Raw genomic sequence first — 25,623 nt, 5'->3', positions numbered from 1 at the left:
GTATTTACTGTCTCTTGTGTTTTCTTGTCCCTTTTCTTTATACCTTACCTCTGTAAGGTATAAAGTCCGTAACTGTAGAGATTCTTTTCTGCTTCCTATGGAAAAATAGTATAATATGTGTTCTGTTTTCTTGGGTAATTGGTAAGTATTTTTTTGGCATTTGAAGTTTAAAAATTTTTTAGGAACAGTGTGTGAAAATTAAAATTAAGTGAGAAGAAAATAGCCTGTAGCTCTACCACCCTGACATAAGTTTATTTGCATAGGCCCTGTTCTTATTTTACGTGAATATATACAACTTCATGCTATAATTATTTAAATGAAGGTATAATGTTCATACAGTGGAATGCTTATTACTCCATCAGTTTTGACAGACATGTACTCCTAAAACCTACGTACTTATCAGGCATAGATTATTTCTGTCATCCCAGAAAATTGTCTCATGCCATTTCACATGGATCATCCCTTCCCTCAGAAGCAAACACTCACCTAACCTTTATCATCAAATATTTTGTCTGAACTAGCATCTCATTTAAACGGCAAGATAAAGTGTGCTGTTTTTTGTCTCTGGCTTCCTTCATAATGCTTTTGAGATTCGTGTATGTTTAATGTCTGCTTTGATTTTTTTTTTTTTTTAAGGCAAAGTCTTGCTCTGTTGTCTAGGCTGGAGTGTACTGGCATGATCTCGGCTCACTGCAACCTCTGCCTCCTGGGATCAAGCAATTCTCCTGCCTCAGCTTCCCGAGTAGCTGGGATTACAGGCACACACCACCACGCTGGGCTAATTTTTATAGTTTTAGTAGAGATGGGGTTTCATCATGTGGGCCAGGCTGGTCTGGAACACTTGACTCAAGTGGTCCGCCCACCTCGGCCTCCCAAAGTGCTGGGATTACAGATGTGAGCCCCTGCACCTGGTCAAATGACTGCTGTGACCTTTTTGCACTTTTCCATACAGCCTCATGGTCTTCATTATGATCAACATTAATGGACTGTGGGACACTCTATCAAGCGGCTGTCCCATAAGTTCACTTACCCCTTAAATAGTATCATAGTATATAGCAAGGGTTTCATTGCCAGCTGTTTCCTCATCCATTCGCATGGTTTCAGCTCCTACCTATACAACAGTGACCCAGGTTTATTTTTCTAGTCATCCCCTTCCCAAGCTGCAGATGCTTGCCAGTGACGGGCTGCCTCGGGGTCAGCTAGTCCAGTATAATCAGGCCTTCCTGATGGCCCAGCCCCTTCCTTCCTGAGCAGCGTCTCCTCATCTACCCGTGTTCCTCAGCTTTGGCGGTGGCATTCTGATTGACTTAGCACTCTAGCTGACAACTGAAATCATACTCCTGTTCCCCATCCTCCACGTGTATATCCGTCTGTGTCCTAAATGTCACCTAAATGATCATCCCTGCTCAGCATTCTGGCTGCTGCTGTTTTAAGTCCCACAGTTTCTCACCTGGAAAATACTGTCACAGCTACCGAACAGGTCACCTTGCCTCCAGGCCTGCACTCCCGTCTCCACTCGTGGCCAGGATTGTACTTCAACATGTGTCTCTACTGGATATATTCTTTTTTTAGAAGCAGTTTTTATTTAGACGCCCAGGCTGGAATGCAGTGGTGCAATCTTGGCTCACTGCAGCCTCCACCTCCTGGGTTCAAGCGATTCTCCTGCCTCAGACTCCTGAGTAGCTGGGATTATAGGCACCTGCCACCATGCCTGGCTAATTTTTTTATTTTTAGTAGAGACAAGGTTTCACCATGTTGGCCAGGCTGGTCTCGAACTCCTGATCTCAGTTGCTTCACCTGCCTCGGCCTCCCAAAGTGTGGGATTACAGGAATGAGCCACTGTGCCTGGCGTCTACCGGACCTTTTTAGCAAATGCAAAAGACTCCATTTTGCCCTTGGGAAAAAAATCCAGACATACTAAGCACACCATTTATGATTTGAGTGACTGAAACCTTCCAGTCCACATTCACGTCTAGACACTCTCTTCCCCCTTTATTCACGCCTCCTCCCCTCCCAGGCCCAGCCATGGGTTCCTCTGTACCTCTTGTCCACATCTTATACACAGTATCCTCTCTGCCTGGAGTGGACGCTCTTCTTCCCACTCGCCTCCTGTCGTTGACCCCTCAGGCTCTTCCTCATTTACTCAGTTTTTAAGTCTTAGCTAAAATGTCTTCAGTTGAATTTCGCCCCTATCTTTCAAGCAAGTTAATTGTGCCTTCTAACATGCCCTTCAAAGCACTTTGTACACATTTAAGATTTTGTTCTATAGTGAATTGTTTATAGTCCTCTTCTTGCCATGTAGAATCAGGGATTCCTCAAGGTCAAGGCCAGTATCTCTGTAATTTTGGTGGTTCTCTCACCTCCTGCTTGGCACTTACCGGGTGCTTAGACTTCAATCATGACTGATTTTATTACCAAGGATGGGAGCTAGGGGAAGGTAGTTTTCTCCTTACCGATGTGCTAACACTCAGTGTTTTTTATGCACAAATGTTTTCCTATAAACTGTTTAAATAACATTTCTATGACAAACACATATGGACACAAATCGGGGAACAGCAGACACTGGGATCTCCCTGAGGGTGGAGGATGGAAGGTGGGAGGAGGGAGAAGAGCAGAAAAGCTATTGGGTACTGGGCTTAGTACCCGAGTGGTAAAATAATCTGTACAACAGACTGCTTAGCTATATAACAAACCTGCACATGTACCCCTGAACCTAAAATAAAAGTTAAAGCAGTCAGAATAATTAAGAAATAAAACCCACATCTCGCAAAGAAACAATAATAGATAATACTTGTAGCATTAGGAATCCATAGTCATAAAGGAGAGCTGTAATTCTCTTCAATACATTTTATGTTATGTCCGACAATCCCTGTTAATCAGCAGATCATTTTGTGTCAGCCTTTGAAATAGATTACAGTTAGATTTAAAACAGTCTGCATCTAGAGCAGACATTTTGCTTCTAGGATAAGATTCTTCCTAGAGTCATGTTGAATAAAAACTGGTGCAGTAGTGGGCCATGATGATGATCTTTTGGGTTCCTTTTGCTTTTTGTTAATGTTAATCCTTGGAATCAGACTTTTCATCTAAATCAGGGGTATCCAATCTTTGGGCTTCCCTGAGCAACATTGGAAGAACAAGAATTGTCTAGTGCCACACATAAAATACACTCACACTAGCAATAGCTCGCGAGCTAAAAGAAAAAACCACAAATCTCGTAATGTTTTAAGAAAGTTTACAAATCTGTGTTGGGCCGCATTCACAGCTGTCTTGGGCGACGTGCAGGCTGAGGGTTGGACAAGCTTGATCTAAATTAATGAAGTAAAAGTTATTTTCTATTTCAAAATTATTTTTTAGCCATCAGAACACCTAACTCACATCTTTTTATACATTAGTCGTCATTATTTTTATTTTGTGAAGCAAGATTTTAATTCTTCATTCACCACAACTGTCGAGTATTCCCATAATAGCGTAAAAACACTAGTGGATTTTTCTGCGTGAAATTGATGAGCTAGGTATAGCAGTATTGTGTATTTGGTGCCTACTCATCCCTAACAAACAGTGTTCAGCTCTCCATCTACTCGTTTTGCATTTTATTTTTAAAAAATCAATTGAGGCTCAGAAGTTAAGTAACTTCCCAAGGGCTGAATGGCTAGAAAGCAAGAGCTTGTGTAAGAACCCATTAGCTAGACCCCCAGTCTTGCGGTAGTCACCACAGGGAAAGTTTGATGAAATGATGCAAAAGATTAGAAACTATTTGAAGTAAATACTAGTTTGCATTGATAACTACTTTTGGAATATTTTTCTTCTAATCAAAAGTTTAAGAAATATTGTTAAAATGTATCTTACTGAGGAAGGTAACTTGCAAAAACAGTATTGCCAAAAGCAGTATACACATTGTCTAATCAACACTTACCCAGGGTCTGTGAACTTCAGACTGCTTCATACCATATGGAATGTGCCGATTCGTTTACTGTTCCATTTTTATCTACAATTTTGGTTTAACAAGGCTGTGTATTTAAAATTCTTTTAAAACTCTTTAAAGCTAAGTCACTTTTGAGTTGTAGAATTCCAGAAGTGATTTTTCTTCAAGTAGGCTTTAATGGAAAATCTATTAATATACTGAAAACCAAAACTGTAGGCCAAAACAGAGCTATTTATCTCCCTGACTTGTTTGAAGACAGAGTTGATAGCCATCTGAGACTTAGCTCAGTCTCTTCCTACCCACATCTGCTCTCAATTTGGACTTTGGCTGGCTGTATTTTTAAGTAAAAGGCCCTGTTCTTTGACCTGCAGAAATGCAGTTTTACCAATGGTACCTGTGTTTGAGACTCACTGTTTGTCCTTATCTTGTTCCTTGTCCTAATGCCAGTCTCTCAGTTCCTAATTTAGTACCCTTTGGTGTAGAATAGTGGTTCTCAAATTTTGTTGTGTAATAAAATAGACCTGGTTAAAATGCAGATCCTCAGTTCTTATGCCCATTGTTTCTGATGGGGCTGGCTGGGGACGGCATACAGGGATCTGCACTTTTAATGGTCATCCAGGTGGTTCGGATGCAGGTGCTCCTGGGACTACCCTTTGACACTGCTCTAGCTGACTAGGATGTGGTTTCTTTTATGTAAAAAAACACACTATGTAAAGATCAAATACGCATAGTAAGGATAATCTGAAATAACTCCAACTGAATTGAGTCCATTCTTATAAATAAGCTTTCAAATTTTACACACGCCAAGGACTTTTAGCAGCCTTTTTACCCTTGTGCCCTAAAAAATGATTGATGAGGGAGGAGGAGAGGCAGAACAGTACCTGACTGGGAATCTCCCTTCTATTATATTGAAACTCTTGATTGAAACAGGAACGCTTTAAAGTCTGCCTCACTTTTCTCAGGCCTGACTCTTAGAATATGTTGTCAGTTTTGCCGCTGAACTCCTGTCTCCAGCCCACTTTTATTCTGAAATGTTTTCGTTTGTACGTGGAGTGTTTGCTGTTGTGATTATTTAAAAAAAAAAAAAAGGGAGAGCGCATCTGTTCTGCAGCATGTTGGCCAGTGAACGAGCTGAAAAACAGCAAAGACTTTTCAGGCTTCTCCCCAAGGGTGGGAGGAGGAACATTGGCCGGGAGAGGCTCGAAGCTTAGGGGAGGCCCAGCTGGTACCCAGGCACCAAGATCGAGATGGAAGACTGGCTGAGTGGAATTTTCTTCCCACCTGTGAGTCAGACTAACCAGAGTAGGTGGCAAAAGGTCATTTTTTTTTTTTTAACCTGCCTTGTCTTGCAGTCTTTTCACCAGTGCTTCCACTAGAGAATTACACCCTACTACCTTGAGGCTTCCATGGTGCATATGAATTAACTTCTCTCTTCTTCATCTCAGCTTGGGAAAAACAGCCAGTCAGATCCCATTTAGTGTTCTGTGCTCAGGCTCTCAAAGAGGCTGGAGTTCTAGGGCCAGGAACTGTGGGTCACACCTGTAATCCCAGCACTTCGGGAGGCTGAGGTGGGCAGTTCGCTTGAGGTCAGGAGTTTAAGACCAACCTAGCCAACATGGTGAAACTTCATCTCTACTCAAAACATGACAACAACAACAAAGTGGCTGGAGTTCTAGCTTTAGCTCTGCCATTTCCATTCCCCTTTAGTAAAGTGAGATGTATGATAACACCTACTTTAATCACTCGGAGCGTTGTTACCTCACGTGAAACAGATGTGATAGCAACTTGGAAAGTACAAACTGAGTTTTAAAGGTGAAGTGGTGGCATTTATGGGAGGATTGATTTGATAGTGCGGGCTTTTTGTAAAAAGTAAGTTCCTAATAAGTTATGATTTGTGGAAGACTTTGAAATTAGCCCTTATTGATTCATTAATTTCATGCCCAAGAGTAATCAGCCATTTGGAGCTAATTTTGAAATTTAGAAAAAGAACCTTCTCTACCACTTGTCTGCAAAATTTCTTGGTCGTTTGACAAAGAATCTTTAGGGAGGCAAACCCTGGAGCTCCATGAGTAGGGGATTATTCCACAGGGTGGGAAGACTTTTTCTACGAAGCCTAATAGTAACTCTACTTCACTTTACTCTCACCAGTCTGTAAGGTTGGCAGAACAGGTGGTATTTATTTCTACCTTCTGTATCAGGACACAGAGGCCCAGGAATCTGGACATTGCCTCTTTGTGGGATAGTCTCGGTCCCATCTTTTTCTTCTTTAGGCCACTGCCTGTCCACAAAGCGTCAATTCCATGTTTAAAACGACTTCTTGGTTACTTGTTCAGTTATATTACTACCTTCAATTTCAAACCAGATTCGACCCTGGCTTAAGGGAGTGACCAACAGAGTCACTTGCCATGGACGTGTGTTGTGATTGGATTTTGCCTCGTTGAATGTGATGACATCATCACACTCCTACATTAGAAGGTAGTGTCCCCTCCTGGTTCTGGGGTGTGGGGCACAGGAGAAGTGAGAGAAAGTTTTGTTTAGCCTGAGAAGTATATTGGGTGTGTGCTGTTGAAGAAAGAAGTGAAGGAGCCCAGAACTGAGGACAGGTGGCCAGTTTCCCTGGTCACCAGGAGAGAGTGAGTGGGGGCCCAAGGCAGGCAGAGCTGGAGGCAGCCTGCCCATTTCCCTCCTAGACGGTGCAGAGAAGGGGAATTCGGGGTGGGGGAGAGTCGCCTCCCAATAGCAGGCTGGCCAGAGCATCCGGGAAAGGTGCATGTATGCAGTTTGGGAATAGAATTGTCTCGTTTTTCTGTTTTTCTCTTCTTTCTGTCATACTCTCTTATATAGCATTATGAAAATTTGCCTGGCACTTTCCTTTTTTATATTTTGGGCCTCATTTACATAAAATCTCCTCCAAATTAGGAAAATTCTATTGCATATAATGTCAAGAATAATAGTAGTAGAAGATAAAGACTTGAAGTGAGTGTATACTACACCATAATACTTAGGTATGTGTGTGCATATGTACCAAATTTGAATACTAGGCCAGCAGTGCTTAACTGTTATATTCTGTTATGGAACCCCAAGCCTGTCTTCCAGAAATCTTCAAACACATTGGAATCAGTGGACTCTTGGACGCCATAACAGTTACCATTTATCTGCACACTCTAGTCAGGTACTGGGCTGAGTGCTTCACCTGTGTTATTTCATCCTACAGAGAAGGCATTAATACTATCTTCATTTTAAAAATGAAGAAATGTAGGGTTAGGCAAGGCATGGTGGTTCACACCTTTAATCTCAGCACTTTGAGAGGCCAAGGCAGGTGGATCATTTGAGGTCAGGAGTTCGAGACCAGCCTGGCCAACATAGTGAAACCCTGTCTCTACTAAAACTGCAAAAATTAGCCAGGCACAGAGATGGGCACCTATAATCCCAGCTTCTCAGGGGGCTGAGGCAGGAGAATCACTTGAACCCAGGAGACAGAAGTTAACAGTGAGCAAAGATTGTGCCACTACACTCCAACCTGGGTGATAGAGGGAGATGCCGTCTTTAAAAAAAAAAAAAAAAAAAAAAAAAAAAAAAAAAGAAAGAAAAGAAATGTATGCTTAGAAAGTTTAAATATTTTACTCAAGTGATATAGCAGCTAAGTGGTGTCGCTGAGATTTGAACCCACGTAATTCTGGCTCTAATCTATTAGGACATTTATTTATGTTGTTGAGCATTAAAATATTTTTGATTGTCTCCTAATGAAGCATGGTACTCAGATAAAAAAAAAACGAGGAAAGCACTGTATCATTTCAAAAGAAGATTAACAATGTTGGTCTATGGCTACATAATGCTTTTCTCTGTAAACAGTACATTTATCAGTCAACAAAGAGAAATGAGTCTCTGTGAGATGGAGATAATAAAAGTGTGCCCTCTGCCTCTGAGAAGAACCCAGGAGGGCTAATGAAGTAATGGCTGCACTCCTGCCCTGCAGGGGAAGCTGCTAGAGGACGTGCGAGGACTCCAGCTCTGTTATCGCAGATGATGTTTGACTATGGCACTGGGACTTTTCCACGTATCAACCCCATCATTATTTGAAAAGCAGAACTTAAAGCATTTGAATTGTTAAAATTTTTTTTTTTCCTTGCACAGATACTCATGATTTAAACAGTCAGGGAGGGTCTCACGTTTTTCTGTCACTGGCCTAGAATTCTTCTCAGGTGGCTCACTGCAGAGTGGAAATATTCACTTCTAATCTCCATATGGCCTTCTGCTTTATGGATGATTTTCTGTGTGAGTCTGCCCTTCCTTTCCTCCTCCTCCTTCCTCCCCTTCCCTCCCTTCTCCCCTTCTCCTTTCTTCCTTTCTGTTTTTTCTTTCTTCCTAAATCCTGAGAACTGTATTTCCCCTTGTAAGCTGGATTGCTGGAGATAGCTTTCATAGTTGACAAACGTGTATACCAGAGTTGCGCCACAGATCTCCAACAGGCAGTGGGCTGTTGGTGTTAATCATATACACGCTTTTAAAAACCGACTAATGGGATGATTAGAACAGTAGGGACACAAGGACTACTTTGACTTTGTGTGGATTTTGTGTTTGTGTCATATGTTCTTTGAAATAGTCGCATGTATCACTGGGAGAAAATTCCATGCTTGCTTCTTCCAAATTCGGAACGATTTCGTGTTTGGTTTTGGCTTTGTTGGGTGTCTGATTAATAGAAAGGGACTGGAATTCTGGAGAATAAGCAGGGAGAGACTAGGCTGAGGATAGGAGCGAGAGCACACTCGGGGCCACCATCAGTCTCTCCTCAGCTGTAGTCAATGCAAGGGAAAGTCTGCGGCCTAAAATCAGGGTTACACACACCCACCGCCACACACACGTTATGTCACAGCTGCCCAGGAGAGCTCCGAGAACCTTTAATACAGCGTTTACACGTGCACCCTTTTAAAAATGTCTCTTGAGTCTTTATACCAAATAAATGTTTCCTTAGGAGCCCAGGCCAGTTCGTCCAAACTGAAGCCATTGGTGTGAGTGATCATTGCAGCCCAGCTGTTCCCCGAACAGCACACCCAACCAGTAAACAGAGCAAAGGTCTGTGCACAGCTGCAGGCTGACGTCACTGTCTGGGGCCGGGCCTGCTGCTTTGGACTGTTGCAGTAACAGCAGTGAACCACCCGTTCTCCCATCTGACCCATTTTCTCCCTTTCTCTTTCCCATTTCTTCCCATCTGTCCTCCCTTCACCTCACTCATGGTGGCCAACAAAACTTCACGTATCTGAGCCTCGTTTATTTTGTTTTGTTGGTTTGTAAACAGAGGAAACAGCCCTGCCTGGTGGCTAATGGGAATGGACTTGTGTGTATCCTACTTGGTTTTAAAGGCTGATGTGCTGTAATTATATATTCAAACCAACAGTATTTTTATTATAAACAGATGTGTTAAAATCAGCCAGGGTAGCCTGCTGTTAACGTCTGCTTCAAAGCTCTTCTAGCCCAGGGCTTGAAGGCAGTCTCTTATTTATTGCTGAGTCCCTGAGTTCACTGAGATGTTTCTGTCCTGGATATGAGCTTCCAGATAGGTTCAGATCATGCCCTTGCTTTTTATTTTTTAACTTTGCAAATACCTGAAATGTTAAGAGAAGCTAGTGAAAAGGCTGCATGAAACTAGGATTTCTCTGACTAGAAAGTTGTTTGATGCCTTCATTGATGGCTTGCAAAGTATTTTCCTGTTGTCAGCTTTCTCAGAAAATTCTAGTATGAGTCTCACACGAGGAGCCTTCAGAGTCAGAAGGTTACTTGGCAGAAGCTAATGCTGTGTTTACTCGTTTGACTAACATTGGACTTCCGGAGTCATTTTCTCTTCTGTGGTTACTGCTGCAATAGAAGGGAAAGTGAATGTGAAGAGCACGGTCTCCAGTAGTCGAGATAATTACTATTTCTTACTAAATTATTTTAAAGGAAAAAAACAAAACTCGTAACATTGAGTCCCAATGGACTGAGTTCTGTGCGATGGCCCCTGCAACCTGGCCTCCGTCTGTCTTTTCTGGGTCCCATCCTTTCTGCTTTGTGAGTTTCTTAATCACTAAGGCACACTGCTCTGTCTCCCACTATTGCTCTTGCTGGGTTAGGATTTTCACCCTCAGTGCCAGAATTTTATTTCTGTCATTTGGCTGAGTTCGAAAATTTGACCAAATCATAACCACAGCGATATACTCATTAGGATGACTGTTATATATATTTGAAAAAATAAAATAGGTTCTGGTGAGGATGTGGAGAAATTAGAACCCTTTTGTGTAGTGCTGCTGATGGGAATGTAGAATGGTTCAGTCACGATGGAAAAGAGCACCATGGTTCTTCGCATAATTTGTAATAGAACTACTGTATGATTCAGCAGTTCTTTCTGGGCATATACACCAAAGAATCGAAAGCAAGAATGGAATTAATAATAGAATTACCCTGTGGTTCAGCAGTTCTTTCTGGGTGTATACACCAAAGAACTGAAAGCAGGGGCTCAGGCATGTACTTGACCCCAGTGTTCACAGCAGCATTATTCACAGTAGCCAAAGCTGGCAGCAACCCAGGTGTCCACGGATGGTGAATGGATACACAGATGTCATCTGTACATGCAGTGGAATATTGTTGTTGTTATTATTATTATTACTATTTGAGACAGAGTCTTGATCTGACGCCCAGGCTGGATGGCATTATCTCGGCTCACGGCAACCTCCGCCCCTTGGGTTGAAGCATTCTCCTGCCTCAGCTTTCCGAGTAGCTGGGATTATGGATGCCCATCACCATGCCCAGCTAATTTTTGTGTTTTTAGTAGAGACAGGGTTTTGTCATGATGGCCAGGCTGGTCTCAAACTCCTGACCTTGGGTGATCCACCTGCCTCGGCTTCTCAAATGCTGGGATTACAGGCATGAGCCACTGCATCCGGCATCACTGGCTCATTTCAACGGCATTTTTGGATGCAAAAAATGTTTTGGGTTTTTTCTTAATGTTAATTCTTTGCCCTTCAATAAATATTCGTGGATTTCTTTAATTTTTAAGGGTTCTCTTTAGCGGATACTATGCCTGCCATTATTTCAATATGGTCTGTTTTTCATCTGAAGAAACGCTGATTTGGGGCAAGTGACTTGGGTATTTCTGCCACCACATGGCATGTTCCTGAGGTAACAAGTCGACACCATTGTGGGAAATTTGTCCTGAGAACCTGCCAGTTTCACATTTCTTAGATCAAATAAATTACTGAGCTAAAATAATTTATTTTTTTCTGCCCTAAAAGAATCTTTCTCCTTCCCTAACTCCTGAAATGGTATTGCTTTCTAAAAGAGAAGTAAGGGTTAATTTAATAGATTTGCCAGTAACCCTGTTGTATTAATCCACAGGCACTCTGGGGGTGTGGACAACATGTGTACCCCCTGAAAATTACAGTAGCTCTCTATTTGCCTGTATTTACACAGCAGTGACGGAAGACTGGGAATGTCCAAAGTCAGCCTTCCTAAGGAATTCAGGCTTTTCTAGGATTTATTGTAATGTGTATACATATATCTCTGACTGTGTTCTGCCATGTATTACATTGTTATTAATTCTGTTTTGGTAGTGGTGGGAAGAGGTAGAATGCTCTGATTTTCAATTACGTTTATCAGACGACTTTGCCCTTTTATAATATATTAACCTTTAATTTTATATTGGTGCTTTTTTTTTTCTTTTTTTTGGAGCTAGGGTCTTGCTCTTTTGGCCAGGCTGGACAAATGTGTGATCATGGCCCACTGCAGCCTCAATCTTCTGGCCTCAAGTGATCCTCCCACCTCAGCTTCCTGAGTAGCAGGGACTGCAGGCCCACACCATCAAGCCTGGATAAAGTTTTTAAAATACATTTATATTTTTCTATTTTTAGTAAAGATGGGGTTTCACCATGTTGACCAGGCTGGTCTTGAACTCTTAATTTCTTTAATTTTAAGAGACGGGGTTACCTGGGCTGGTCATGAACTCCTGAGCTCAAACGATCCTCCTGCCTCAGCTTCTCAAAATACTAGAATTACAGGCGCAAATCACCATGCCTGGCCTATATGAGTGCTTTTAAAATTGTAAGTTTTTTTCATGAGATATTTGTGTTCTGGTGATCTGTGTTTAAGAGAGGCTAGTATTTCATTTTTACTAGTTTTGAAATAACAAATTGGAATCAGCTCAAATTAAGCACAAACTTAAAGTCCACTTGTTTTTTATCCCTGGTCTTTCCTGCTCCTGTCTGAGCTTCTCCCACACTGGCTGGCTGGGAGGGGGAGGAGTCCCTTGTCCTTAGAAATGTCTTGGCCTTTCTTGATCACTGCACTGACTGGTCACCACATGAGGGGGGATCTTCCCTTGGAAACCTGGCTCTTCTAAAGTACTTCTCTTACTGTTTCTTTTCCCTCGTGTTCCTTTTCTTTTTTTTTTTTTTTTTTTTTCCTAATGGAGTCTTGCTCTGTCACCCAGGCTGGAGTGCAGTGGCATAATCTCGGCTCACTGCAAACTCCACCTCCAGGGTTCAAGCACTTCTCCTCCTTCAGCCTCCTGAGTAGCTGGGATAACAGGCAGCTGCCACCACACCTGGCTAATTTTTGTGTTTTTAATAGAGACAGGGTTTCACCATGTTGACCAGGCTAGTCTTGAACTCCTGACCTCAGGGGATCCTCATACCTCGGCCTCCCATAGTGCTGGGATTACAGGTGTGAGCCACGGTGCCCTGCGCTCGTGTTCCTTTTTACAGTTCACTTCTATACTGTTATGTTTGAAGATGCGGTCACTAGAGACCCGAGACGACATTGGTTTACGATTCAGGTGTCATCACAGCTCTGCATGACTGCACTGAATATGGGACATTTCGCAGATGAAATGACCTCTTCCCTTTTCTTTCTTATCTCTTTTCAGTCACCGCTTCAACCACCTGTGAGAAATTAGAAAAAGCCAGGAATGAGTTACAAATGGCGTACGAAGCATTTGTCCAGCAGCACCAGGCTGAGAAAACAGAACGAGAGAATCGGCTTAAAGAATTTTACACCAGGGAGTATGAAAAGCTTCGGGACACCTACATTGAAGAAGCAGAGAAGTACAAAATGCAATTACAAGAGCAGGTCTGTGCTTTCAAAGCAAGAGCTTGGCGGATGCTCTGCTGCTTACTTGAATTCTCATGGCTCTTCACGTCCTTTGATGAGCTTCTCTTTGGCTTTCAGTCTAATAGGTTAAAAAGTATCTTTTTTTTTTTTTTTTTTTTTTTTTTAGGGATAGAGTCCCGCTTTGTTGTCCAAACTGGAAGCTGGTGTACAGTGGCTTGACCTCAGCTCACTGCAGCCTCCGCCTCCCGGGTTCAAGCAGTTCTCCTGCCTCAGCCCCCTGAGACTGTAGGCACCCACCACCATGCCCGGCTCATTTTTGTGTTTTTACTGGAGATGGGATATCACCATGTTGGCCAGGCTGGTCTTGAACTTCTGACCTCAGGTGATCTGCCTGTCTCAAAAACAATATCTTTTTAATTGAATAGATTTTTTATGACCAAAGCAATGTATATATGTTAAGTGACAGAAGGGAAGGAAAAAGGAAAAGATAAAATTACAAAACAACCCTTTCTTTCAACACAGAAATAATCCCATGTAAACATCCTGGTGTTGTGTTGTCAAACTATTGTTTTGACTTTATTTTTTTTTTTTAATGGCATTTGTTTAAAAACCCCATTTTTTTTTTTCACTAAATAGAATATCATAAACCTTTTTAATCTCGTAGCTCCCTTTGTAACTCAGTTTTTCATTTAGTAACTATCTGTAGAGCACCTACTCCAGGCCAGGCATGTGCTAGGGACTGAGTGGTCAAATGACAGGCGCAGAGCATGTGGCCCTGTCACTGTGAAACACATCCTCACTCCTCGTCATTTCTTGTGACTGATGGAGCCGTTTCCATCCATCTCCCCTGGAGAGCCTTGATGTGTTCCTGAGGGTAGGGAAAGAGACAGAGGAGAGCTACGTGGTAAATCCCACTTGCATTGCTCTGTATGCAGTGTGTGTGTGTGTACACACACACAGTCTTGCTACGTTGCCCAGGCTGGTCTTCAACTGCTGGGCTCAAGTGATCCTCCACCTCTGCCTCCAAAAGTGCTGGGTTACAAGTATGAACAAGTGTCCCGGCCTTTGCCTACATTTTTTGTATGTGTCAGGGAGCCTTTAAACGAGAGCTGAAGCATAATTACCTATGAAGCTGTGAAGTCTCCTACTGTAGTTGCTTTGCTAATTCAACTTAGGATATTTGGTTTTACTGTTAAACCAAGATTTTGTTTGTTTCTTACAGTTTGACAACTTAAATGCTGCCCATGAAACCTCTAAGTTGGAAATTGAAGCTAGCCACTCGGAGAAAGTTGAATTGCTAAGGAAGGCCTATGAAGCCTCCCTTTCAGGCAAGGATGCTTTTTTTCTCTTTAAACATAATAAAATCTGATGGGACTGTGTGGTATGTTTTAAGATGGAAATGATTCATGACTCTCCCCTTCAGCGAATGTCCTGTGGCATTCAAGCTAGAGTGTTCTTGGTTCCTTTCTGCCTTGTTCATTGTTAACAGATGCCTTTCCCACTAAGGATGCAAATAATAGTTATAAATGCCAGTCTTTTATTAAATAGGATGGGCTTTGGAAGATTGTAAAGGTCATTTTGGGGGGCAGTGGTTGCCAACTTAGGTTCCTGGAAGTTGGGAGTAAAAGTTTCTATCTTAAAATCCACAGTAAAGGATCTAAATCCCGCCCCCCGCCGCCCCCCTCCCCCCCACCACACAAACACAAGCGCTCTTGAACAGCTGTGGTGCTGTGAAATGTCAGTGGCGCTTACTAAACAGAAAAAGAGGGCTTTTTGATTTTTCATCTGTCATGAGTGGAAGGGTATAAGCCATTGCTTTCAGAACAGAATCGGCAGTGTTGCTCAGCCTTTTCTACTAAACCAGTTGCATCTTACGAGCAGCGTGGACATGTGCTAAGAACTGGCTATGTGACCTTTAGCAAGGACCTTCTCACCAGAAAAGTAGAGTTGCCTGAAGGCATTCAGAGATCATGACAATGTGTAAAAGTGACTGGCTCTGGGCAGTCTTTTAGTAAACATTGTTTTTCTTCCTTCTTGCCCGCTTAGGTCATGAAGAACAAATTGAAAAGAATACAGGGTTTCCAGACTAGGAGTCTGGAGTGGCATTTATGAGAACCTGCCCTGAAATGGGCGCTCAGTGTTTTTCCAAGGTCACGTGGCCTCTGTGGGCCTCAGTGCTCTCAGTCATAAAATGGGAATGGCTCCCCTACCCACCTCTCAAGGCTACTTTGAGCACAGATGGCCAGTTTACATAAAAGCATCCCATAGATGTAAAGTCACATCATATGACTTCATAATGAACCCCTACATCTATATGCTTTCACTGTTGTAGAATACATTGATCTCGTAGAATGTTTTTGTCTCTGAAATATCCTTTTATTTTCCCAGAAATTAAGAAAGGCCATGAAATAGAAAAGAAATCACTTGAAGATTTACTTTCTGAGAAGCAGGAATCGCTAGAGGTGGGTGAAATTCAGTATTCCAGCCCTCCCCCCAAAATTTTTTTTCATTTGTTTGGTTTTAATATTTCTGTGTACATATGTTGAGTTTCTGGAGTCTTCTTATTAACTTATGTTCCACATTTCTTGGTGTTTAGAAGCAAATCAGTGATCTGAAGAGTGAAAATGATGCTTTAAATGAAAAACTGAAATCAGAAGAACAAAAAAGAATAGCAAGAGAGAAAGCAAATTTAGTAAGTTGTGTGTGCTCCTTTATCAAGAATTTTTCTTCTCAGTTGCCATTTGGAGTTATTTAAGTGCTCAGCAGCTAGAGAAATAACACAGGTTTGGAATCCTTTTCCTGTCTGGCAGTGTGCTTTCTAAGGTGTATAAAACAGGTTCTTTGGGTTTTTTGTTTTTTGAGACAGAGTCTTGCTCTGTCACCAGGCTGGAGTGCAGTGGCATGATCTCAGCTCACTGCAATGTTTGCCTCCCGGGTTCAAGGGATTCTACTGCCTCACCCTCCAGAGTAGCTGGGACTACAGGCACGCACCACCACGCCCAGCTGATTTTTGTGTTTTTAGTGGAGACAGGGTTTCACCATGTTGGCCAGGATGGTCCCATCTCTTGACCTCGTGATCCACCAGCCTCCGCCTCCCAAAATGCTGGGATTACAGGCGTGAGCCAGCACATCCCGCCAGCTTCTGTCTTTAGTATCTTTTTTTAAATCATCCTAAAAACTGACATACAGATGAAATCCAGGATGTTTCTGATGGTCTAAGCTCATTTCCTACAGAAAAACAAGAAAACTACCAATTAGGATTAGGGTTTTATGTGAGGATTTTATTAAAAAAAAAAAAAAGCACTGTATTGGGGTATGATTTACAAACTACAAACTTCACTCTTTTAAAATGTAAAATTCAGTAGCTTTTAGTATATTCATAAAGTTGTCCATTGGTCACCAATCCCTCATTCTAGAACATCTTTATCACCCCAGAAAGGAAGCTTGGCCCTGTTAGCAGTCACACCCCATCTCCCCCAAGTCCCCCGGCACCAGGCCATCCCCAGTCTACTTTCTATCTCTATGGATTTACTTACTCTGAGGAATTAATACAAAAGGGCTTGTCCAATATGTGGTCATTTAAGATTGGCATGTGTCTTTTACTTAGTGTAAAGTTTCCTAGGTTCATCCCTGTTGTAGCATATGTATTTCTTCTTAGGGCTGAAAAATATTTCATCGTATGGATAAATGCCACTTGTGAAAAGTACAAATCTCTTGGAAGCTCAAATTTCTCTTGCCACGTTTGTCTGTCTCCCCTGCCTTCCCCTGGCGTGTGTCGTTTTGAAAATATTTTTTTCCCTGCTGCTTCTCCTTTAGTACTACTGTTTTCGTTCTCTGTGTTTAGGCTCTGGGACTGCAGAAGCAAAGCTTTTCTCCACTTATAATCTCTGACCAGCTCTGCCAGGGCATGTGTGGATTTCTCAGTGAGACCCTCTAGCTATTTGATAACATTAGATGAGCTCATATTCAAAGAAACCTCAAAGCTTTTTATTCTAGAAGATTCTTAGGAAGAGTCAGTGATTTTAAATGAAATCCAGACACTTACATGCAGAATGTAAACCTTACTGATGGCTCAGGAAACAGGTTGGAAAGAGTTTCCGGTACACAAAGGGGATTTTTTCTACTGCAGCAGCTTTTGGAAAGCTCAGGGCAGAATCAGATGGAGGAACGCAGAAACATCGAAGTGCCTCTGCCACATAAACACACTGAGGTTGTGGAAAAAGAGAGTGCATGAGTGCAGTCCAGGAGAAAGGGGCGGGCTGGCAGAGAAGTCGGAAAGAGGACGGAGGGGCCAAGGCTAGTAAATGCTGTAATTGTCAAACCAATGGGAAATCATGCTGTTTCCCCTCTAACAAAAATGAGGTAAGATTCGCTATGCTCAAGGTTTAAAAAAAAAAAAAAATCCTTTGTACAAGGATAACATTGTATCAAACGTATGATTTTTTTAATTAAGGCCGTTTTGTACTTATTTCTGGGGTACATGTGATGTGTTAAGACATGCATAGACGGTGGAATGCTCCAGTCAGGGTATTTAGGGCATCTATCACCTTTATCATTTTTGTGTTGGGAACATTTCAGATCTTCCCTTGCAGCTATTTTGAAATACACATTATTTATTGTTAACTGTGGTCAGCCTACAGTGTTATTGAACAGTAGAACCTATTCTTTCTAACTGTACATTTGTATGCATTAACCAACCTCTCTTCATGGCTCCTCACCAGCCAAGGTACACACACATAGCTCTCCCAGCCTCGGGGAACTATCTAAAGAGCCTAGAGTTGAAGATCTGAGTATCAGTCCCTGCTCTGACCCTTTCGGGCTCAGGAAGCTTTCCTGATCTTTCCTGAGTAGGTCGCTTAACCTGTGGGACATGTTTCTTAGTAAGGGGTTTGCATTACGTAATCCCGGAAGGCCCCTTGCTGGATTCTCCCTCACGATTGGTCCAGAGCAGAAGGCACTGCACCAAAAGATAAGCCTGATGATCCACACCCACTCTTACCTAAGACATCCCTTCATTAAACACATCTCTCTGATCAGTCGATCTTATGCTGTTCTTTTGCAGCATAAATTTTGGATGGTTTAGTTGAATTTCCATGAATAAGGCAAGGAGAGGATGAGAGGTGGTGGGGAATCCTCGCAGGGTGTGCTCTCAGAAGACGCCTCCCCTTATGTAGTGTTTATTTTGGAGAGTTTTGTGTTTTTGAGACAGGGTCTTGTTCTGTCAGCAGCCTGGAATGCAGTGCCACGTGTGCAGTTAACGGCAGCCTCCACCTCCCGGCTCAGTTGATCCTACTGCCCCAACCTCCTGAGTAGCAGGGACTAGGCATAAGCCACCCTGCCTGGCTAACCTTTGTATTTTTGGGAGAGAATTTTAGTAGGCTGTGTACTCCTTCCGTGTAGGTACTAGGGTGTCACAGTATAAAATGATGGAATTATGTCTGCCCCAGAAGTGTGGCCCAGGCAGCACAGCCCCATACTCGATAAAAATCGAGACTCAGGATGCTATTGTTACTTGTTTTGCAGAGAGCCGTATAATGCACTGCCTTTCCTTTCCCGATCAGTTCACTTGGTTAGAGAGAACTCTCATTCCCTTTTCTCCTGGTAGATGCCAATAAAGGACTTGTAGATTGCCTACTCTCCAGCCAAAATTGTTTTGTATGTAAGGATTGGTTTTTCTGTTGGTTACAATAACATGTTTGACGTAACCCACATTTTTGCATATTGTTACTGATAAATGAGTGAAATGTTTGTGGTATTAGGACCAGTCTTTGATATTAAGGTGCTGTTAACTTTTTTCACCTCTTTGAAATTGCTGTCAGATGATGGACATCTGTCGCTTGCTACTTATTTGTCTTATGTCTAATCAAAGATCCTTCATTAAGAATTTCAACTATGTGAGTGTGTGGAATAAAAGCAGTAACTTGCTGTGTCCTTTCCAGAAGAACCCTCAGATCATGTATCTGGAACAAGAGTTAGAAAGCCTGAAAGCTGTGTTGGAGATCAAGAATGAGAAATTGCATCAACAGGACGTCAAGTTAATGAAAATGGAGAAACTGGTATGTTTCCTTCAGAATGAATGAGGGAGGATCTTACAAATGGGGTAATATCTGTGACACTGAACCCTGAAGTTTAGAACTATGGAGTTGGGTTAACTGCTCCTAAAGATATTTGGAAATGGGCCAAAAGGTAACGTTTACATTTTCTTTGCCAAGTTTGTTCAATATGTATTCATTGCTGCCTGCTAGAATTTTTTTTTTTTTTTTTCAAAGAACATGTAAAACAGCATCTAGTTCTTGGAAAACCTACAGCAAACAAATCAGGCATGTATTTCAGTGGTATTTTGAGTCTTCACCTGTGTAAGAAAAATGTTTAAATATCTGTTTAAAATCAGTACTTTAATATACCACCCACCCTGGACAGGTTTCTTAGGTCTAAAACAGTTGGATATATTTAATAGAAATTAATCGCAGTAAAGCAATATGATCTATAGACTTCTTCATGTTGCTTCTTGTGAATTAGCATGTGATAAAAGAATTGTGGGCTGAGTGCAGTAGCTCATTCCTGTAATTGCTCTTTAAGAAGGCCAGCGTCGGGCCATACGTGGTGGCTCACACCTATAATCCCAGCACTTCGGGAGGCCGAGGCGGGTCAAGAGATCGGCCGAGGCCGATCACGAGGTCAAGAGATCGAGACCATCCTGGTCAACATGGTGAAACCCTGTCTCTACTAAAAATACAGAAAATGAGCTGGGCATGGTGCCGCGTGCCTGTAATCCCAGCTACTCAGGAGGCTGAGGCAGGAGAATTGCCTGAACCCAGGAGGCGGAGGTTGCGGTGAGCCAAGATCGCACCATTGCACTCCAGCCTGGGTAACAAGAGCGGGGGGAAAAAAAAAAAAAAAAAAAAAAGGCCAGTGTCTGTGGATTTCTTGAGGTCAGGAGTTCGAGACCAGCCTGGCCAACATGGCAAAACCCTGTCTCTACTAAAAATACAAAAATTGGCTGGGTGTGGTGGCACACACCTGTAATCCCAGCTACTGAAGAGGCCGAGGCAGGAGAATCACTGGAACCCAGGAGGCAGAGGTTGCCATGAGCCGAGATGCTGCCACTGTATTTAAATTTCAGCCTGGGCGACAGAGCGAGACTCTGTCTCAAGGGAAAAAAAAAATGTGCTATAATAAGATTAATCCACTTGGACAAGTAGCAAGCATTACCAAAAATCTGAGTAACATTTAGTTTGCAGCGTCTAGGAGAGAGAAGGATGTTAGTGTGTGACAAGTCTGACCAGAATCGTGTGAGTGGCATGCTCAGTGTTCGGCGTCAGTCTTGGCCCAGCTCTGAAACACAGCTGCTGCCAGCCAGGACTCAACTAAATTGGCAGGGCTTGGGAAGGCAGCGTAAGTGATCCCGTACCTTGCGGTGCCTTGCTGTTGACCGTGCAGCCGCTGCACACCGCTGGCCTCTTCTCCCCTCAGTGATGAGTGACTCAGGCTTCTACAGGTGCTTCATTCAAACCCAAACCAACCCTGGACAGTAGCGGGCACGGGGGCCTCTCTGCTGTTTGGTGTCTGTTGGTTTGCGTTTGGTTTTCTTCGAGAGACTTTTTACTTCTATTGAGAGAGAGAACAGCTCAGCCCCTCTGTTGGATATACAAGCACTTTGAATTATCAGGAAATGTTTGTAAAGGAAGGAAAGGAACTCATGGTTGTTAATGAGCCCAAGTTAGTATACATACCAGCTCCTGCCAAAGGTCATCCTGCCACACTGGGTCTGATACCTTCTCATCTGGTAGTCGGGATGGCTCAGATGATGCTGTTAATAGTTGCTCTATAGGCCATTCATACATCAAAACTTTCAAAGACTCATGTACAATGAAACACTGTCCTGTAAACTTACCCACACGTTTAATTTTTATTGATCTAGTATTTGTTTCTTGCCATGCCCAGGAGGTATCTTGATAATACCTGTCAGACTTGCATTGTGTATATGTGGAAGAATGGGTTGATACAGTGACAGGGAAACACACTGGCCTTTGATGAAATGAAGAGACTGAGCAGGACAGGAAGTTTTATTTTTGAAATGGGTGTCGCTCTGCTGCCCAGGCTGGAACGCAATGGTGCAATCTCAGCTCACTGCAACCTCTGCCTTCACGGGAAGTTTTCTAAGAAAGAAGGCCCTGCCCATAATCAGCTCTGTGACATTATCAGGACTGGTTTCCCTAGGATGAGATAATATTTAAAGGACAACACCATGCACTCTTGAATTCCAGGTTTTTCCACATTGTTTTATCGTGGATTCCTTCATAATTACTGAACATTTCGAAGATCCCTTTTTCTTACATTCCAGACTAATTTTCTGGAAAGTTATTTCACCTGAATGGCTTGTTGTCCTGAGCTGCTTCTGGGTAATAGGATGTCTTAAGAACAGTCAGGCTCCAGGCCGGGTGCGGTGGCTCAAGCCTGTAATCCCAGCACTTTGGGAGGCCGAGGCGGGTGGATCACAAGGTCGAGAGATCGAGACCATCCTGGTCAACATGGTGAAACCCCGTCTCTACTAAAAATACAAAAAATTAGCTGGGCATGGTGGCGCGTGCCTGTAATCCCAGCTACTCAGGAGGCTGAGGCGGGAGAATTGCCTGAACCCAGGAGGCGGAGGTTGCGGTGAGCCGAGATCGCGCCATTGCACTCCAGCCTGGGTAACAAGAGCGAAACTCCGTCTCAAAAAAAAAAAAAAAAAAGAACAGTCAGGCTCCAAACTAAGCACTATACTCAAAGCACGTCAGTCATGCTACAGGACACGGACATAGACTTAATTCTGATAGAGCTGGAATATTGCCCCTTAATAAAACCTTACCTTTAGAAAGTGAGTGGGGGATGGAATCGGCTTGTCATCAGGTGAAGTGATTAAATGTCCTCAGGCATCTGATCCTTTAATCTCTCAACTGATCAATTTGTTTGTCTTGAAAGTGTAGCCTGGGCAGGAGGACAGGAGAACAGACCTATCTTCAGGAGAGCGAGGCCTCCTGGAGTGTTCCTTCTTTCATGCCATGCTTTAAGAGCTCTGTAGAATTGCAGCTCTGTGTGGCCACTCAGAGGTAAATGCTGAAGAATTACCATGAATCTGAGTTGAAGTCCATAGTAAACATGGCCAAGTACTGTGAATTGTTGGCCCATTAGTTTTCATCAGATGTGGGAATCTTCCGCCTCGCCCTCACCCCCCCCCGCCCCCCCCACCCCACCCTCCTCCTGCAAAATTCACCATAAGAAACTATGTAAACTTTGCTAAGTCTGGGCGTGGCTACAGGGTTTGTTTCACATTGAAACAAAAAGAGGCACCAATTCTTGCAGAATCCCAAAACAAACGTGACCTGGAACAAATCCACTACCCGTATGAATATGTAAGCGGCCTGACACACATTTTTTAAATAATATCCGGCTGCTCCGTTTTGCTGTTTCAGATTCTTTTTGCATTCTTTTTAGATTCTTTGTGTCAGTGTGTAATAATTCAGTATGCCATTACATTGTCCTTAATTAATCTCCAAAGTGTGTTTGTGTTATGAGGTGCCTTAAGAAATGAGGGGATTTTTTTCTAATACTGTATAAATGTTGCAATTTTTCTCTATGCCAAGGTGGACAACAACACAGCGCTGGTTGACAAATTGAAGCGATTCCAGCAGGAGAATGAAGAATTAAAAGCTCGCATGGACAAGCACATGGCCATTTCTAGGTAAGAATAAAGCAGCGCTGTTTCTCCTGAGCTCCCCACTCCCTAGCACATCCAGTGTTACTTTCTGGCCAGGCTCTACCCGTGTACCTCCTGGAAACAGGAGGGAAGCAGATGGTTAAAGGGGCACTGATTTCTGTCTGGAAAATGTGATTGTAGTAGTTCATGTGTTTACCAAAGTGGCCTGGACTGAATATCAAGACCCAGGCCAGCAAGCCTTCTCCCCGGCCTCTGGCTCCTTCTGAGAATGCTTTCAGACACAAAGCAACACAAAACCAAATAGAAAGCAGCCCCAAACGTAACATAGTCATAAAACATGCCGCATATTTGCGAAAGTGGCACTCTGCCTCCTATGAAATTGCCCCCAAAAAGTACAATTTTTTTTTTTTTTATATGAGGTCTCTGTTGTTCCCGCTGGAGTGCAGTGCTGCGATCTTAGCTTACTGCAACGTCTGCCTCCTGGGCTCAAGCAATCCTTCCACCTCAGCCTCCTGCGTACCTGGGACTACAGGCACATGTCACCATGCCTGGCTAATTTTTGTGTTTATAACAGAGACAGAGTTTCACCATGTTGCCCAAGTTGGTCTCAAAATTCTGGCCTGATGTTACGCATCCACCTCCCAAAGTTCCAGGATTACAGGCACGAGCCACCACGCCCGGCCTGCATGTCGGGTTTCCTAGGCAGCCAAATACCTGTGACTTTGTACAGGATTCTGTTTTGTCCCAAAGGAATAAATTGGGACTTTCAGATTTCAAATGCTAAGACACTTTTTTCAAGTAATTTTTCACATAGATGTACCTGGTTTCTGGCTTTTGTTCTTCAAGGCAACTTTCCACGGAGCAGGCGGTTCTGCAAGAGTCGCTGGAGAAGGAGTCGAAAGTCAACAAGCGACTCTCCATGGAAAATGAGGAGCTTCTGTGGAAGCTGCACAATGGGGACCTGTGTAGCCCCAAGAGATCCCCCACGTCCTCAGCCATCCCTTTCCAGTCACCACGGAATTCTGGCTCTTTCTCCAGCCCCAGCATTTCACCCAGATGACACCTCCTTAAAGTCAACAGACTCTCTGAAAGCATTTTGATACAGGTCTGCAGGACTGACCCCAGTGAGGAACGTGGGCACAGAGCTCTATCAGCGCACGTGTGATCACCATAGGGTAACTGGAGCCATCACCGCCGCCGAAATCAGCAGCTTCTGAGACTGGAACTCTGGAGGAAGACTTTTGCCTCAGTCCAAAAGATTCCTCCACACCCAGATTTCGGCACCGACACACGGACGTTGTTGCACAAAGCACTTAAAGAACGAGAGAATCTTGTTCATTGCCTTTTTCACCTAAGCATAGGGGGAAAACTCTCAGGGGCCTATTCAGATGAAGATTTCTAACCTTTGTAACGTTCTTCACCAGACACCTTTGTGAGTTTTTAGTCTGACTGTGGGGGTGGGGGTGTATGAATGAAATGGATGTCATTGTGTCATGTGTCTGATGCAGCCTTCTTTGCTGTGTATTCAATGTCAAAATCTGAATATATCTGGATATGCACTAATCAAATAGTCACTGTATACATTTCAGCCAAAGCCATAGAAGAAAAAGCAATAGTTGCCTGCATTATGATCATCTACCGCCAACTCTGCTCAGCCCTGTAACGTGGTAGGGAAAGTGTATAACAGGAAGAGCTTCGACTTGTCACTGTACATTCGCTGTATCTTTTTGGGGTAACTTCTTGGCAGTTTCGGTGTTCAGCCATGTCAGTTGAAACTAGGTAGATTTTTCTGTAGATTTTGTACTTAACCACGGGAGCCTAACACTGTCCTGTAATCCATTTTCTCAGGCTATATGTAAACGTAGAACCCTAGTTTTTCTATTAAAAAACTGTATAAAGAAAAAGGGCAGTACCAATGGGTTTTTCTGCCTTATTTTTACCTTGCTCTGAGCTGTCCTTGCAGATTTAACCTGTATTCTTCTCTCCCATTATTCCCATTTTCCTTTTACCTTTCTCCACCATCCAGAGCCACGAAAGCAAACCACCTACCTCCTACCTCCTTTTCTCTGGGACGAGGATAAAGGAATACGCTTGTCCAGAGCTAGCTCATCTTCCAGGTGCTCAAATCACTTTCCAAATAAACTGAAGCCTGATTTGATACTACAAATGTTGTTGGGAAATCTTAGAATAAAGAACAAGAAAGAGGAAGTCATTGGCTAGGAGAATTAAGAAAGGTAGGATTCCGTGCTTACCGATGACTAGAAGCACGCTGATTAAACTGATGTCGCAGCATTTGATAGAAGAAACGGTCTGAGGATCATGCTCATTTTTCAGGGACCCTCTGAAGAGTCCCTGTGTTTGGGAAGGTAGCAAAATGGCCAACAGATGAGTGGAAAATGTGGCTTGTCCAGCTCTCCTCCAAGTTGCATTTCAGTTTCTTTCCAAAACTTACTCGCTCCCCTGATTTTGAGACTTTGGAAAAGGTGGAAGGAAGACTTGTGGCTTTATATCCCCCTCCCTGCATGTGTCCACACTGTGATGTCAGTATTTACTAATCTACATTCAGTGGCTGTACAAATAACCGCTGTAGTAAGAAGATTCAGGATACTAGAGGTGGATTTTTGAGTCATTTACATGTATACTACATAGCAAGTTGATACCATGATGCATGTTCTTTTAAATTAGTGATTGTGTGTCTTAAGTCTTTAACTTCCAATAGTTTATCATGTATGTAATACCTTCCATGTTTGCTTCTGATAAATGGAAATGTTGATTCACTGTCACTTCCTGGGACATCTCTGCTCACGCTTCCAAGTTGTTCTCAATGACATTAGCCAAAGGTGGGTTTGCCATTCGTCCCTTACGCATGGTAAATCTTGTGTTGTTCCCTGCTTGTCCTCCGTACTATGTGACTGGGAAATAA

At 42.9% G+C, this 25,623-nt stretch overlaps 1 protein-coding gene and 1 long non-coding RNA gene across 11 annotated transcripts in view; one reads left to right on the top strand and one right to left on the bottom strand.

The window, feature by feature from the left end:
- The window catches only part of MTUS1 (microtubule associated scaffold protein 1), a 160,557-nt gene extending 134,934 nt beyond the window's left edge, over window positions 1–25,623 (top strand). For 7 of the 10 annotated variants that reach the window (XM_074383970.1, XM_010346095.3, XM_074383973.1 and 4 more), the window contains 7 exons: window positions 12,816–13,018; window positions 14,223–14,328; window positions 15,389–15,462; window positions 15,597–15,692; window positions 18,940–19,056; window positions 22,627–22,724; window positions 23,547–25,623. In XM_074383970.1, the coding sequence (XP_074240071.1) occupies window positions 12,816–13,018; window positions 14,223–14,328; window positions 15,389–15,462; window positions 15,597–15,692; window positions 18,940–19,056; window positions 22,627–22,724; window positions 23,547–23,760 (908 nt within the window). In that variant the 3' untranslated portion in view covers window positions 23,761–25,623. The remainder of the gene's footprint in view (window positions 1–12,815; window positions 13,019–14,222; window positions 14,329–15,388; window positions 15,463–15,596; window positions 15,693–18,939; window positions 19,057–22,626; window positions 22,725–23,546) is intronic. The other 3 variants (XM_074383977.1, XM_074383976.1, XM_074383971.1) reach the window with 2 other exon arrangements.
- LOC141580848 (uncharacterized) lies at window positions 8,806–12,820 on the bottom strand. The gene is made up of 2 exons (XR_012513229.1): window positions 12,585–12,820; window positions 8,806–9,775 (listed from the first exon to the last, which is right to left on the bottom strand). It is a non-coding gene; the product is annotated as an uncharacterized LOC141580848 (long non-coding RNA).

The sequence above is a fragment of the Saimiri boliviensis genome, chromosome 13 (assembly GCF_048565385.1).
Source record: "Saimiri boliviensis isolate mSaiBol1 chromosome 13, mSaiBol1.pri, whole genome shotgun sequence".
NCBI classification, from domain to species: Eukaryota; Metazoa; Chordata; class Mammalia; order Primates; family Cebidae; genus Saimiri; species Saimiri boliviensis.
Note: the sequence above shows the minus strand (reverse complement) of the source record. Positions and strands in the feature narration are given on the sequence as shown.